General features: G+C 35.2%; 1 protein-coding gene across 2 annotated transcripts; it reads left to right on the top strand.

The window, feature by feature from the left end:
* The first annotated feature begins 707 nt into the window (after nucleotides 1–707).
* Nucleotides 708–7,233, top strand: LOC147400841 (cell division protein FtsZ homolog 1, chloroplastic-like). 2 transcript variants are annotated; one of them, XM_086441876.1, is made up of 6 exons: nucleotides 708–1,044; nucleotides 3,225–3,324; nucleotides 3,405–3,634; nucleotides 5,681–5,848; nucleotides 5,934–6,188; nucleotides 6,779–7,233. In XM_086441876.1, exons 1-6 carry the CDS (start codon nucleotides 769–771, stop codon nucleotides 7,022–7,024), a joined length of 1,275 nt encoding a protein of 424 aa, XP_086298002.1. In that variant the 5' UTR covers nucleotides 708–768; the 3' UTR covers nucleotides 7,025–7,233. The 2 variants fall into 2 exon arrangements, with proteins under 2 accessions (XP_086298002.1, XP_086298003.1); XM_086441877.1 differs by having other exon boundaries at nucleotides 712–1,044; nucleotides 5,955–6,188.
* The last annotated feature ends 8,090 nt before the right edge of the window (nucleotides 7,234–15,323 follow it).

Here is a 15,323-nt window from a genome sequence, read left to right as displayed (position 1 = left end):
AAGCAAGAGAGATAGAAGCTCCTTTCTCTAGACTTTATACACTGGTTTGGGTACGTAGGACAACAAATCCAACAAAGCCAACTCGTCTTTGTGTCTGCCGATTCAATTGACGCTGCTCGTCCGTCAGGATGGCTCGACATGGATCCCTATTCTTATTCCTAGTTCCACCTTCTTGACATATTTTTCGTCTCTTGAATACCAACTTTCTGCAAGGGTGGATTGAGCGGTGGCAACGAAAAAGGGATGTTTTCATGAACAAATCTCTCCAGATCTTGCCCACACCGCTGAACGCTCCGCTCATACGGATAAAGCCCACTCAAAGCCGCCCCTAACCGAGTTTGTGGGATAAAAAAGACCCGGACGAAGCGCTTCGCCTTGAATTTAAGCTCTTAAAAATAAGAATCTTCCTCTTGAGGCATGAAGGTTGAAAGAGATAAACACTTTAGGTTTTAACATGAGGGAAAAAAAAGAAATCATCATAAAAGAAGTTGAAGATGAGGGTATTTAAGTAATCTTTTATTGATATGTTAGAGAAGACAAAGGTGAAGGGACCATGTCATCAGTTTGAAAACATAGGTGGGTATCTTAAATATCACCTAAACATGGAGGGGTATATCTAAATAATTAAATTAAAAGGTTAGTAGTGAATTGTGATAGTGTTAGGAGAAGAGGAAGACACGTGTCTCCTTTAGCTCTACTGGGTCCAGTCTCTCCTGGTCCATCGTCGGTCAATAACCCTTTCGCGAGCGAGGTTTCTTCTAAGCGAAAATGCAGTATTGTGAGAACCTATTCCTTCGCAGCCGTCCAAAACATTATCCCTCAGTTTCCCCATCCGCCAAAAGAAATTCCTTCTGTGTCCCAAATCGACCCTCTATTGTTCATCTCTTCATCTCTAAGTCCTTCAAATGTCGAGACCTCGTTTCGAAGAACAGTTGTTATTGCTGCTCTCTCTCCGCCGCCTCGGAAACCGCTCGAATCAAGGTCGTTGGAATTGGTGGAGGAGGGAACAATGCCGTCAATCGGATGATTGGAACCGGTCTTCAGGTTCGATTTCGATTGATATCTTGAAATTTGGTCTTGTTATTTGCTTTGATTTCTTAGTTCCAATTGAATCTGTGCTTTGTTTCTGTTGATTTAAACTCTTTTTTTTAGGATTTAGGTTTTTTTTTTGGTTTGAATCATCTAGGGTCATAGGTTGTTCAACATTGTGATAGTGGCTGATAGGATAAATTTCTTAATTTAGAACTTCTATTTAAGAATTGTTACAAAAGCTTTACATCTCATGAAGTTGATCGAAAATTGGCTCATTTAATGCTTCGCTAAGAGTTTCTATAATTTGTCCATTGTTGATTTAGGTTAAGACATGGATCACATTGAGAATTGCTAGGAATAAATGCAGTTTCTTTTGCCATCAATTGAAATTGGTTGATAGTTTTTTTTGTTATGATAATTGGACAAATTTCTCAATTTAGAATTTTTATTTAATATTTGAAAAAAAAAAAGCTTTACATCTCACGAAGTTGATCGAAAATTGACTTATTTAATACATGGATCACATTGAGAATTGCTAGGAGTAAATGCAGTTTCTTTTACCATCAATTAAAAGTTGGTACCACGAAGAAGTAGTATAAAATCATATGAAAGTATTGAACACTTCAATTTCAATGAGCAAAATCACCATCCACGATTCAAGTATGCAATGGTCTATTACATGATTCAAAACATGAAAGGCAATATCATAGAAATGAGATAATAAAGACGGAGAAGAAAGGGTGAGGGTGGGGTGGAGTGTTTTTGTGGTAGTCATGGGTTCATAGCTCATAGAAGTAGGAAAGAGAAACACATTTCAATAAGGCGCGCGTCTCATGCCCCTTGCTCTTGCATTGAGTCACAGCTAAGGTATATAACGGTGTGCTTCTCATTCAAGTTGCTTCACTTGGACCCATTTAAGGTGCTTTTGGCACGCCTTGCTCCCTATGCATGCCGCTTGGCTTGATAAAACTAACTTTCACAACTATGACTCCTTGTTCATGATTCTTATCATTATGGGAAAGCATATTTCTAACTTGAAACTGATTCCTTTGTACATTTAATACATAGACCAACAAAGTGAGTTCTTTGAAAAGGTTGTTCCTATGTTTAAAGACGTTGAGGTGTGTGGTAAGGCACTATACTATCCAAAGCCTCGAAGTTGAAATCTCGAGGAATAAGGTGTAAATTTTACATGCATGGAATTTTTTAATAAATAATATAATATACAAATAATTAAGGTAATCACCACATATTTCTAAACCCAAGCTATTTTCAGTAGCTTTCTTTACATAATGCTACATAATACAAAAGTTTATTTGTGAATCAAAACAATTCAACAATTTTTCATTAAAGATAGAGACTTGGGTTCATATCCTGCCAGCACCGAACCACCAAGTTATTGAACTCATTAAAAACAGGCTTAGCTAAACAAAATAAGTTACTATTTTACATTCAATTTTGTAGGTGTGAGCTGGTTTAGTTGGTTAAAGTCTACGAGTGTTAATACCACAACCTAGGTTGAAAATCTGCCTTCACCTACTAATTATTGACCACTAATCCTACTTGCCTAGAAAAAAATATTCAATTTTGTTTAAATGTTGTATTAAAAAAAATTGGAAAAAAAGAAAGGAAAAGTTAACTTGGGAGGCATAGGCCTTAGTCATAGTAAGTTGGTTAAAGTCTATGAGTGTTAAATTGTTAATACCACAACCTAGGTTGAAAATCTGCCTGCACCTACTAATTATTGATCTCACTAATCCTACTTGCCTAGAAAAAAAAAATATTCAATTTTTTTTATAAAAATATTGTATTAAAAAACATTGGAAAAAAAGAAAAGAAAAGTTAACTTGTGAGGCGTAGGCCTTAGTCACGATTAGCGCCTGTTTTTGGTGTCTCTTGGTATGAGGTGTCTGCCGTAGTTGTTTAATTTTTCTTTCTTTTGCCTAAGGGAAAGTCTCACAATAAGCACCTGTCGAGGCATTAGTTCCCTTTTCATGTAAACCAGTCATCGACCAAAAGCGGTGTTGTATTAGGAAATCTGGTTTCATAAATTCTTTATGTTTCTCTTTTCTTGTTAATAGAATTGTTTAATCATAAAAAATGCGTGTTAGATTAGGTTTTGTAACCTTTTTGTAAGGCTCATGCTATATATTTCTTTTTCAAGTCTTTGATAATTCTCATTTGACATTCAGGGCGTTGAGTTCTATGCCATAAACACTGATGCTCAGGCTTTACTGCAATCAAATGCAAAGAAACAAGTTCAAATAGGGGATCAATTGACTCGTGGGTTGGGTAAGTAATTACTTTGTTCAACTCTGTGCTATATGTCATGTTTCTATTCTTAACTGATAGATCTCTGTTCAGAAATACAGGTACTGGGGGAAATCCAGAATTAGGCGAGCAGGCTGCCGAGGAGTCGAAAGATGCGATCTGTAAAGCTCTTGCTGAGTCAGACCTTGTTTTTATTGCTGCTGGAATGGGTGGAGGGACTGGGTCTGGGGCCGCTCCAGTTGTTGCTCGATTGTCCAAGGATGCTGGCTATTTGACTGTAGGAGTGGTCACTTATCCATTCAGTTTTGAAGGTCGCCGAAGGACTGTACAGGTCTTTTTCTTATGGGCTATATATAAAGCTGACCATTTCTCATGCATGTTCTTTGACTTCTTTCTGATTTTGTTAATTTCCTATGTAGTCATACTGCACTGAGTTTTTTTTTTTTTTTTTTAAGTATAAATTTATTAAAAAGAGAAGAACAAGAAAAGAATATACAACGACCGCTCGAGATGACCAACCAAGGAGAACAAAAACAACAAAACACCTATCCCTCACATAGGGAGTCCCGGCGAAATACAAAATCCTCGGAAAAGACCCCTCTGAACTCCGTACAAAGTTTACACCAATAGAAAAGAAGCCCAAGACCCTTCAGCAAAATATCCTGTCTTGATGAGACTGCCTCCTTAAAGATTCTTCTATTCCTTTCAAGCCACAGCCCCCAAGAGACTGCAAAGGAGAGAAACTTCCATGAGATTTCCTTCTTCCCAAAAAACAAATTCTGGTCCCAACTCTGGAAAAGAGCCTCCACCGAGTTAGGAGTCATCCAGTAGACCTCGAAAAGGGTAAGGAAATGAGACCAAACAGATGCAGAAAACTCACAATGGAGAAGGATGTGATCCACTGATTCCACACTAGAAAGGCAAAGAGAGCAGCAATTTGGGGTCAAACTACACTGACGTTTCCTCTGTTTACATTGAGATCAAATTCTCAAAGGCCCTTTATATTTCATTCACAGCACAATTTTAATGGCATTTTTTCTATCTAAAATCTCACTTGCTATGAAGGTGCCATTAGCTAAGTGGCAAAGGCTTGAGGAGAGTCGATCCCATGACCTAGGTTCAAACCCTGTTGAACCCACTTTCACCTCCATTAACCACTAACCCCTTGCTTGCTTAGCAAAAAAAAATCTCACTTGCTATCAAGGTTTAAAATCTCGTTTCGAGGGCATGTTTTGGTTAGGAGAAAAACCGAAACGGTCTCAAGTCTCGACTGAAACTTTCTGGGATAATTTGAAATATTCCCGAAACATTGAATGTTTCGAAGTCAATGTTCATTCTAGTCTCATCCAAAAGTGGAATGTTGCATTGAAACATTTTAAAACAGTTTGAAACTTTGAAACGTGCTTGCAATAATAAAAGACATGGCTTTAGATGGAATTGAATCGAGAAAAGGAGTGTGTTAAGTGACCGCGAGTTTTTTGGATTAGTCTTTGATGATGATGATGCTTACCATCTAAGATGCCCGATACACGTGCTGATATGGGAAACTGGGATATATTTTTTAGTTTCCCAAAACTCCTAGATAGGGATACGTATGTGGGCATGCCAAATTTTGCTGGTGTGCCTTAACTTTTCGCTTTTTTAAGCTATCACTTTGTTAGATTTAACATTATACAAATGTGATGGAAGTTCTAAAATTCCAGAGTTTTTTACAGTAACACTTGTTATCATATACTGTTTTTCCATTTTTGCTGACAAGAAAACAAGAAAAATTGAAGAGAGACGAAATAACTTACATTATAATGAGAAATGCTAAAAATTGTAAAGTAGAAGTTTTGTTTCTGTGTTTGGCATCCGTATCCATATAATATCATATCATGTCCATATAGTTATGCTGGGCATTGTGAATTAGCTGGTGTCGGTATCATATTGTAGCTTACCATCTTCTGTCTACCACTGAATATGTTTTGTCCTTAGAACATGAGAGTAGAAGGTAAGGATGCACATCAAATGCATTGAAGCACATGTGATGCGCAATTGCACATGCATGGCGGTGTGACATAATTTGATGATTATGTTCCACTAGATCTCCTAGGGGAAAAAATTGTCCTTATTGGATCACCCTTTTGATCAGAGCCTTTGATGTTCTATGTTTATGGTCTATTCACCAATCCCCATGTTCTCTAACTGTACAAAAGAAAGAGAGAGATTGGATTACTAGGTTCGTCTTACTGGGTTGTTTCTGACCCATCAAATGTTGTGTTCGCTCCCATTATGTGCTATGTTTGCAGTAATATACTGTTACTATTCTGAAATTATGGTCTATCAGACAGACCCTTAGGTTTTCGCTATATCTGATCTCTTTGGCATAATACAGGCTCTGGAAGCTATTGAAAAGTTACAGGCTTCAGTGGACACTCTTATTGTCATACCCAATGATCGGTTGCTTGACGTAGCGACTGCACAGACACCCCTACAAGAAGCCTTCCTTCTGGCTGATGATGTGCTTCGCCAAGGTGTTCAAGGGATCTCTGACATTATCACTGTAAGATTCTGCCTTATTTGTTAGCTCATGGGCTCATATCCATTATTTGAAGAACTTTGCTATTGTTTGTACACCAATATTCTAGATCTTTTATGCAATGGTTCAGATTCCAGGCTTAGTGAATGTGGATTTCGCGGATGTGAAGGCTGTAATGAGAGACTCTGGAACTGCCATGCTTGGTGTTGGGGTTTCCACGGGCAAAAATCGAGCTGAAGAGGCAGCGATGCAGGCAACGTCAGCTCCATTAATTGAAAGGTCCATAGAGAGGGCAACAGGTGTGGTCTACAATATTACTGGAGGGAAGGACCTAACTTTGCAAGAAGTGAACAGAGTGTCACAGGTATTTGATGTTCACGGCATTCCTACTTCACTAATGCTGTTTTTACTCTCTTTTTTTCCGAAACAAGAATCGTGTGGTGGTTACACTCAAGTCATGTTGAATGTTCAGCATGAGTCCCTGCATGTTTGCCAGATATATGGCAAAGATGCAAGGATGGCTTCTGCTTTCCTGACGTAAGCTAAGTCACAAAATTCTCCGAATTTTTCAAAAAAAAAATTGTAAAATTCTCTAAATGAGGGGTTAGCCAATTAATTCAGCGAATTGACGAATTAATCGACAATCCCTCAATTAATCATAGAATATGGTAATATTTGTACCCTTCACCTCCAAATTTTTAGTTTTTTCAACATTCAAACATCAAAAAGAGGATAGTATTTAGAAAGAAGTTGAAGATGATAGGTTTTGGTAAGAAATCCATTAAAATATTTTGTAAAATCTCCAAAATTTTCCCTAATTTTTAGGAAACTTTTCCGAATTACCGAATTGGACCGTCACCGAATAATTGCTGAATCGGAACTCTGTTACTATGAATGCAAGTAATCCTCTTTCAGACATAACGATTGACACAACTCCATTTATCTGGCATGCAGATAGTGACTAGCTTGGCAGATCCATCTGCCAATATAATCTTTGGTGCTGTAATTGATGATAGATACACAGGTGAGGTCCACGTGACGATAATCGCAACTGGGTTTTCCCAAACCTTCCAAAAGACGCTGTTGATGGATCCTAAATCATCAAGACGTGAATCAAAAAATGCTAGAAGTGATCCATTGCCTACCACTGCAGCATCAGACCGATCACTGACATCTCCAAGTAAAAGAGGCTTCTTCTAATTTAAGTTGTATTACAAACACCTTGTGAAACAGTTTTTGGTTGTCCTGACGGGTCTCTTCATATATTTTACTGAGTTTCGTGATTTCTATGTAGGTAGATGAGATGGGAGTGTTGACAGTCGATCATGTTGAACCTTATTTTGAACTCCCATGTGTTATATCAATTTCCATGCCTTATTTTATTAACATATTCCAATGAGACTTTTCAACTCTAGCTGTTTTCTACCCCCCCCCCCCCCCCCCCCCGAAAAGGCCCACTTAAGAGATTTCCTGGGCCACTAAACAGTTAGAATGGATGTCGACCATCCAATCAATTGTGTATGTATGGGAAGGCCCAACGTGCTTGCCTGTTCGTTAAGGATTTATGTAAGAAACATGGTTGTGGAAGTTATTGACATCTTGTTGGCATGTTGATTGTTAGCGTATCTCATATGTGCACATGGTTTTTTTTCTTTGGTATTTGTGTTAGAAATATTGTTGCGATGATGTGTGATCCAAGCTGGCATAAATTCAGCATTTTTTAAAATAATTTTTAATAAAGTACTTCAATTTATCTTCTTAATTATGTTAAAACTGTGTGCACACTTCCACTTTATTAGGTTTCTCTTAATTTAAAAGCTCACTTTTAAAGCGTAAACTCTACCAATCCCACCCTTTTTTTTTTCCAACTGAACCATTACCGAGTTTGATGCCATAATGAAAATTTCTCAACTAGAACCACCAACCAGGCTGATTTTTTGAGAAGTAGATCCACAAGGGTAGGTCAGACAGTCACGTGCCAGTGTGCCCTAATGGGCTTCCCCACCCATAACAACTAAGGCAATTATATTGAACTTGTTCTTTATCTACTGCGTGGTAGGCTCTCGGGCCCACTATTCCATGAATATTTGGGCTCCAATTTTTGGACTTGTATAATAAATAAAAAAGTCAGACCCATTGGATTGGTGCATTTCTGATCATGGATTTGGGACCCATCCATCATACTGTTCATAAAGCCCTTGATATAAAAAAAAAAAAGAAAAGAAGAAAGACGAAAATTTGCCAAGTTTCAATTTGATATAAATATCTGGTTAGTGGGCCTAAAGGTGGGCCACTAGTGCATGTTATAGTGGATTGAAGAGTTGTCGAGTGCTCTCGTTTGGTACAGACGAAACAGCACTTGGTTCTTTCTAAAAGTCAAGAAATAAAGATGGTAGGGGAGGAAACACACGTGCATTTTGTCCCTACAAAAGTGCCACGTTGCACAATCATTGGGCCCACATGACACATAAAAATTTGACACCAACATTTTTTGGTCGTACCGAAAAATACATCTAAGTGGTCTTTTGCAGCAACAACTAGACTTGAGCACTATGGAGTTAAAAAGTGTGGTTTTCTGCCCCCCAATGAAAAAAAATAATTAAATCCAACTAAAGACGAGAGTCCATAGAGTGCGGCGTGGTATTTTTGGCTCGTGGGACCATAATAGCATTAGCTTTTATGTTTGTTGTTTCTCAAGAGTATAGCTTTTGATCAAAATGGGCAATTAGTTTCTTCGATAGCAAACCAAGAGAGAGGCCTTACAATTTTTTGTATTTTGTGGCACGGAATCTTGACAATGAAATAGTTAAAAGGGCTTGTAATTTATTGGTAACCTGTTGTCTCTCCCTTGGTGATTGGATCCATTTGTTTGGGGTGTCGCTTTGGCTCCATACCTCATTTTTGTTTAGAATCGTGATTTTCTTACTCGAAAAATTGTACTCGGTTGACATGGCAAGTGCATAATTTATTGGTAACCTGTCGTCTCTATCTTGGTGATTGGATCTATTTGTTTGGGGTGTCGCTTTGGCTCCATACCTCATTTTTGTTTAGAGTCATGATTTTCTGACTCGAAAATTTGTACTCAGTTGACATGGCAAGTGCACTATAGTTCTGTGCACTTGCCATGTCAATTGAGTACAAATTGATTTTTTTTTTTTTTGAGTCATTTTAAGTGTAATGATTTTGTAACTCAACCTAATAGGGTGATTTAAAAATTCAACTAACATGTATCCTATAACAATCATAGATTTTCCTTGGGATACACAACTACAAATCCCCATAAAACATGTGTAGTTGTGTATTTCAAGGAAAAAAATCTACAAGTTCTTGCACCTACAACTTCAGTGAGGTTTTGAGTTACTATGTCAGGTTGAGTTATAAAATCAACACTCTTTGCTTAATCACAACACTTGAAACAATCCATTTTCAAAATATTAGAAACCTATACTTCATGAAGATTCTCATAAATAGATAATATAATTAAAAAAATTAAAATATTAATTAAATTACATAATTAATTTGAAACCCTCAAAGTAGAAGTTTCAAATGTTAAAACTTATATAGAATATTTAATTACTAATAAATAATAATATTGATCAAAAACTATTTTGCACTAGGAGATGGTGAGTAGCATAGTAACACTAGTTATACTAGTGTGAATACAACCAAGTAATGAATATAGAACGAGTGAAAATATAAGTAAGTTATGGATCATAGTGGAGCTAGGGGCATATTTACATTGAGAGCAATAGGGGCACTATACTTCATAAGAATTTTTGAAGTCTATGAAAATACATGAGTTGTTGCAACAAATAACAACGATAAATAAGAAAATCCGTCGTTATTGCCTCCACAAAAAAAAAAAAAAAAAAAAAAAAACTCCCTCTATTAGTTGCGCCCCACAATTTTTTTTTTCTATTAGTTGCCCCCATGAAACCAAAATCTTGGCTTCCCCCCTGACTAACTGGAGCTATAATTATATTTATCAAAGTATAATTCCTTAAATATAGCATTTTTTTTTTAAATTATCAATTTTAAATTGTAAAAGAGAATGTAATTTTTTGCAAAAAATATTTGAGTGGTTATTAACTTACAATACAATTCCTTGAGGCTTAGCTTAGCAATAAAACTAGTGGCAGGTTTGTTATCCAAGTCCTAACTTCGAGTTTCTATATATCCCTCCACAGAAAGTGACTACTTACCTATTATAACATGTGACAGGGTGGGATGGTGCATGCGGCCCAAGTAGACCACTCTCACCTAAGTGGCGATACTGCCTGGATTACAAAAAAAAATAGCGACAGTTGTGAATGTTGAAAAACTTTCGTGAGATTGAAGTGTGCAACCCTAAAAAAGTAATTCACTCTCTTATCAATAAATTCCCACCAACACATGAAAATCCTTGTTTCCTTAGTGCCCACTTTTGATGTACTGATTGATTGATCTTGTCCGTCCAAGTTAAGGAATCTTTCTTGATCATGGACGTTGGATAACGTCATCCAAATAGTAAGACTTTTTCAACTATGAGTCATCCACATAACTGAGATTAAAGACTTATTAGATTTAGAATTACTTATTAAACTAAAATAATGGCGGGAGAGGAATAAAGTTGGCCGATTCGCACCAATCCATCACGTGGACGCATCACTGTCACACATCCTTAATGGTTGTGGTGGCCCACCCATTAGAGGATTACAGCTTTAAATTAACCCATTAAACAAATACAAAATATAATATATATATATATATATTTTTTAAAGAAATTTATCACACGCCCCCTATTACCTTAGATCAAATCATTCCACGTCAAAAGTCATCTTCGGTTCTTAACTTGCCACGTGTAGAGCACTTATCACACCATTGGCCTTTGCGGCAGGAAGCATCGAGACTTGACGTGTCAGACGATAAATATATAATATATAATAATAAAATATTATTAGATAAAAGAAAAGCCTAATAAGCGACCACTTTGAAGCTTTAGCCTTTATTCTCTTTTGTTGACGTAATGGTGACGTCAGCACATATGTCCTGTGGGGGCTTTGACATTAACACCTCTTTTAGTACAAAAACTATTAGCTTATGGGTGTAAGTAGGTTTTGTCTTGGTCTGTGGTGGGGATGTATGAAACTTTAAGCTCTTTAATTATTATTTTTTTAATTTTAATTTTTTTTAATGAAAAATAAAATTTTAAATTGTTTTAGTTGCTCTATCCAAACTTTGAATTTTCTTATATTGGTTGGCCTATTTTTGGGCGGGTTATCAATGGGTTAGCTTCGATTTGATTCTTATGAGAACCATAACCAAAAGAGTTGTGTTGGAACGGCCCCAGTTGGAATCTCATATTGCACTTCTTGACATGAAAGTGGATAGGAAGCATAGATACTTTTTTCACTTGCATCTCGATGAAAAATATTTATGATTCCCATATACTTTCACGTCAAGAAGTGTGATATGAGATTCCAACCTGTCACTTCAGCATTATTCAATCAAATTTTTTTTTTTTTCCTTTTTGATTCTTATTAATTTTGATTTATTATTATTTGATGATTGGGTATCTTTATAGACAGTTGATCAGACCCGTATCTCGACTTTTCCAATCCATAAACTATGGTCTAGTCCAATGATTAGTCTTAGGGTATGTTCGCCCTCGCGGGTAGCCCCTGAAGAATTAATGCTCATATTAGATATCGAACTCACAACCTATAGGCATTAATTGCTTATCGGTCCAAAATTGCCATTGAGCCAAACTCTCAAGGTTTAATTTTGATATTGATTCTCAAATCAATGGTATTAAAACAAAACCATATAACAAATCTTTCTTTAAAGAATTTCGATTCTTAATTTATATTGATTTTTATCTTCTTTTGATTTTCACTCGATTCAGGCCCAAGAGATTGAACTCCAATAATTTCCAATAGAAAGAGACCTAAAGCCATCCTATCCATTTGGTTAAATTGGTACCCATTGACATCTCTCCGTAGAACTATCAACGGGTCAACTTTGGATAAAATCAAGTTTTGATTTGGGACCAATCCGATAAGAATTAAATTAAATCCTTACAAGGTCAAGTTTGGATCAAATCAATCCTGACTTTAAGAACTAAATATATAAAATATTTTTATAGTTTCTCATATTTTATAAAATCAATAAGTGATTGATCCAAAGGTTATCAAATCGAATTGATTGAATTCTAGGTCTAATCCAAACCACTGTACTTGTGGTTTTGAATTTGAGTTCAATTATCAATTTTGGATCATAGGCATTTAAAAGAAAATTCATTCAATCGAAAGGTCACCATCGATTGATAGGTGTCGTCATCATCATCATCACCAAAACCAAAAGTTGAGGGTTGAACAACCATTGTTCATTTAATTCTTTCCAAGTCATGTCTTCTATAGTTTTGATAATTTGAACTAAATTGATTGTTGTTTATGGATGTTGTGGAGAATATCAAATAATTGAGGTATGAGGTCAACATCACTTTTACATCAAACATTCACAAACTTTAGACGTTTAATGAATAAAAAAATGAAAATATTTGCAACTCATTTGATGGGTTTTGCCCAACAAGGTTGCAACCCTACCACATTTTTCATTCTCATTTCGCTATATCACAGACCTGCAATTCTGCGTATAAAAAGAAAAAAAAAAATGAAATAATCCTAAATGTAGCGTGATTTTAAAACTTATTTTGACGTCTAGTCTCGTCTGTTAACGAGACTGAGTCATCTCGAATAAATTTTCCTATTTATTCGAATTGTCTCGTTTAATAATAATTCGATAAGACATTGAATTGATTTAAATCAACGACTTTTGAGGATGATTTCAGTGTTTGAAATGACTTGTTTATCCATTTCGTTGGTGATCGATATTGAGACGTATCAGACGAGATTTAAAACTATGAAATATACATTTGTTAAATTATTAAAATTATAATTTTATTAAAACATTGCAAATTATTGTCTACCTCTCTCCGCTTATAAAAATTCAAAAGCAGCAATTCTTAGAGTTCCTCAAACCTAATTTTCATGTATTTATTTTCCCTAAAGGTTTAGTAGCTCTCTCTCTCTCTAAAAATAACAAAATCTTTTTTGTGATATATTTTTTAAAATTTTACTCTAATTATTGAGAACTTGATTGTGGGGGGAAAAACAGAAGAGTAGAGAAACCTGTCATGATTTTGTATTTAATATACAAATGGCACAGTTGTGATGTTGATAGATATTTTTTTGGTGTAAATACCATTGTATACAATAATTGTCCTTTATATTTTATCTTCAAGTAAATCGCACCCCACCTCCCTTATAAATGAGGGGCACTTTTTATATTTTAATAATATTGGATATTTTGTATTGACTATTATTGTATAATATGCAGGGGTCGAGTCGGGTAATTGTTATTTGTAACAATAGCTCATTAATAGTAAAAATTTTATTTTATTTTAGTGGGGGCAAGTGAGAGTGTGAATTTTGTTTTAAGGGGGGGAGGCAAGTGCCCCCACTGCCCCATGATAAATCTACCCCGGATAATATGACCATCCTCTAGTAATTTATATGAACCATTCTTACAAATTAGGAGTAATCTTATCATTTAAACATAAATACTTTTGTATTGGTTGTGAAGGAGTTGTTTTAGCTTTAGGGGAGTATATGTAAATATTAATTGAATTTAAGGTCTTCAAATGAAAGGCTCTAGTTCTAATCACACCATTACCATTTGTGTAAATTTGGAGATGAGTTGCGATCCAGAACGGTGTCCTATTTCTATCTATGGCTACGTTGCGCGGTTTGATTAGATCTTAAACACATGAGACTACGTGCACAACTTGGTTAAGAGTCTGGGTGTTTTAAACGCTAACTAAAACATGCCCCATAAACATCATTTCTATTTTATAGGAACAGAATACCATATTAGATCTCGAGTCTTTGGAGATGTCCTCAAAGTTAACATGCTCTTCACCTTGGTATGGTAACCGACCAAGAAAAAAAATGATTGAAATGCCCTCGTCTTGATTTTCATTAATGCACCCATTTTTTAATCAATGACACCAATTGTCTTAGATCAACTTACTCACATTTCCCTTTTTTTGTTGGATCTTTGATTGTGTGTTCTTTATGAGATTAGTAACTCGATGATAGAGGAAAAGGAATTGAGGTCAATGGTGTATCACTATAGATTTTACCAACTAAGCTAGTTGACACCTTGATTCTTTCATTAGTGGAGAATAAAGATATAGAACTGTAGATAAATAATCCATACCTCAGTAATAATCTTTGCAACCAAATAAAAGGAATATATTATGGGCTTTGCTGTAAAGGCTAATTATATTGTAATTTAATTTACAATAAAGTCAAAACCAGTCTAAAGAAATCCAAAACTTATTAAATTAATCATATTAAAATACATGGAGAATCGATCGACGGTAAAATGGATTCTCTAGTATAATTTTTTATTCAATTGGATATCATTGAATGTTTCTTGAAAAAAGGATAGAAGTTAATAAATATAAATTTATATGTTCCTTTAGTAAAATAAACAGTAAGAGGAATTGAAATCAACAAATATGACTTATTTTAAGAAACATCTAATACTCATTATGAGATTCTTTCTCTCTTAAACTTGAATTACAAATATAATAAAATAATCAATTCATGGCAAGAATATATTTAATATGGACACGTGAGGAGTACACGACATACAAAAATAAATAAAAATTCAATTAATGACAAAACAATATTCAAAGTTGACATGCAAAGAGCACAACAATACATGAATTTTGAATCTATTGTGCTTGAACAACCTTTTTCAAAAGAGGAAGATTGAGTGTGATAATGTCCTCAGAAGTTGTTGAGATCAAGAAAAATGATTGTAAATACGTCCATCCATCCAATTTTTACACGGATATGATGTTTTACTTCTCTGGTCAGTAAAATTCAATCAACCCATCCCTCAAAATTCCCCCACATAATCTCACGAAAAGTCAACCTCATGGATGATTTTCAGTCCTTAATCAGATCATATTATAAATAATAAATTTTCAAATAATTATCGAAGTTATTGATATTTTTAAAATGTTGTTAATATTGATAAAATATTATCAAATTATCAAAATTATGTGACGATTTTAAAAAATATTCAAAACTTTTGTACTTATTTGAGAATTTACCCTACTATGAATTCATAATAAGTGGCCAAATGGTACCGTTATAAATGGCCAAACACATTGATTTTGATGTGTACATCTTTGAAGTGGTGAATTGGTAATTTCTGTCAAATCAACTACTTTTTTCTCTACATGACCACCGTATGTTGTATTTTAAGGAGTATATAAATTCTGTATTTGACCATACCCTTATTGCCACGTGTCTAACCAATTATCCTATAATTCTCCTAAGTTGACACGTGTATGTTAAGTTAGAGAGAGTGCCAGTGATTGGTGGGGTTTGGGGAGCCGGTTCAGTGACGTGGGAAGTCGCTTTCAACTGAACTTCTCAGAGGA

The sequence above is a fragment of the Akebia trifoliata genome, chromosome 5 (genome assembly GCF_017979445.1).
Source record: "Akebia trifoliata isolate Shusen 1 chromosome 5, ASM1797944v1, whole genome shotgun sequence".
Taxonomy (NCBI): domain Eukaryota; kingdom Viridiplantae; phylum Streptophyta; class Magnoliopsida; order Ranunculales; family Lardizabalaceae; genus Akebia; species Akebia trifoliata.
The sequence above is the reverse complement of the archived record's forward strand: the minus strand, read 5'-3'. Positions and strand labels throughout refer to the sequence as shown.

Bases quoted from the DNA above. Each gene is read 5' to 3' on its own strand.
- LOC147400841 (XM_086441876.1), top strand. From the start codon at position 769: ATGCAGTATTGTGAGAACCTATTCCTTCGCAGCCGTCCAAAACATTAT. The intron at 3,325-3,404 runs GTAAGTAATTAC...TCAGAAATACAG, and splicing joins TCAATTGACTCGTGGGTTGG to GTACTGGGGGAAATCCAGAA. The intron at 6,189-6,778 runs GTATTTGATGTT...TCTGGCATGCAG, and splicing joins AAGTGAACAGAGTGTCACAG to ATAGTGACTAGCTTGGCAGA.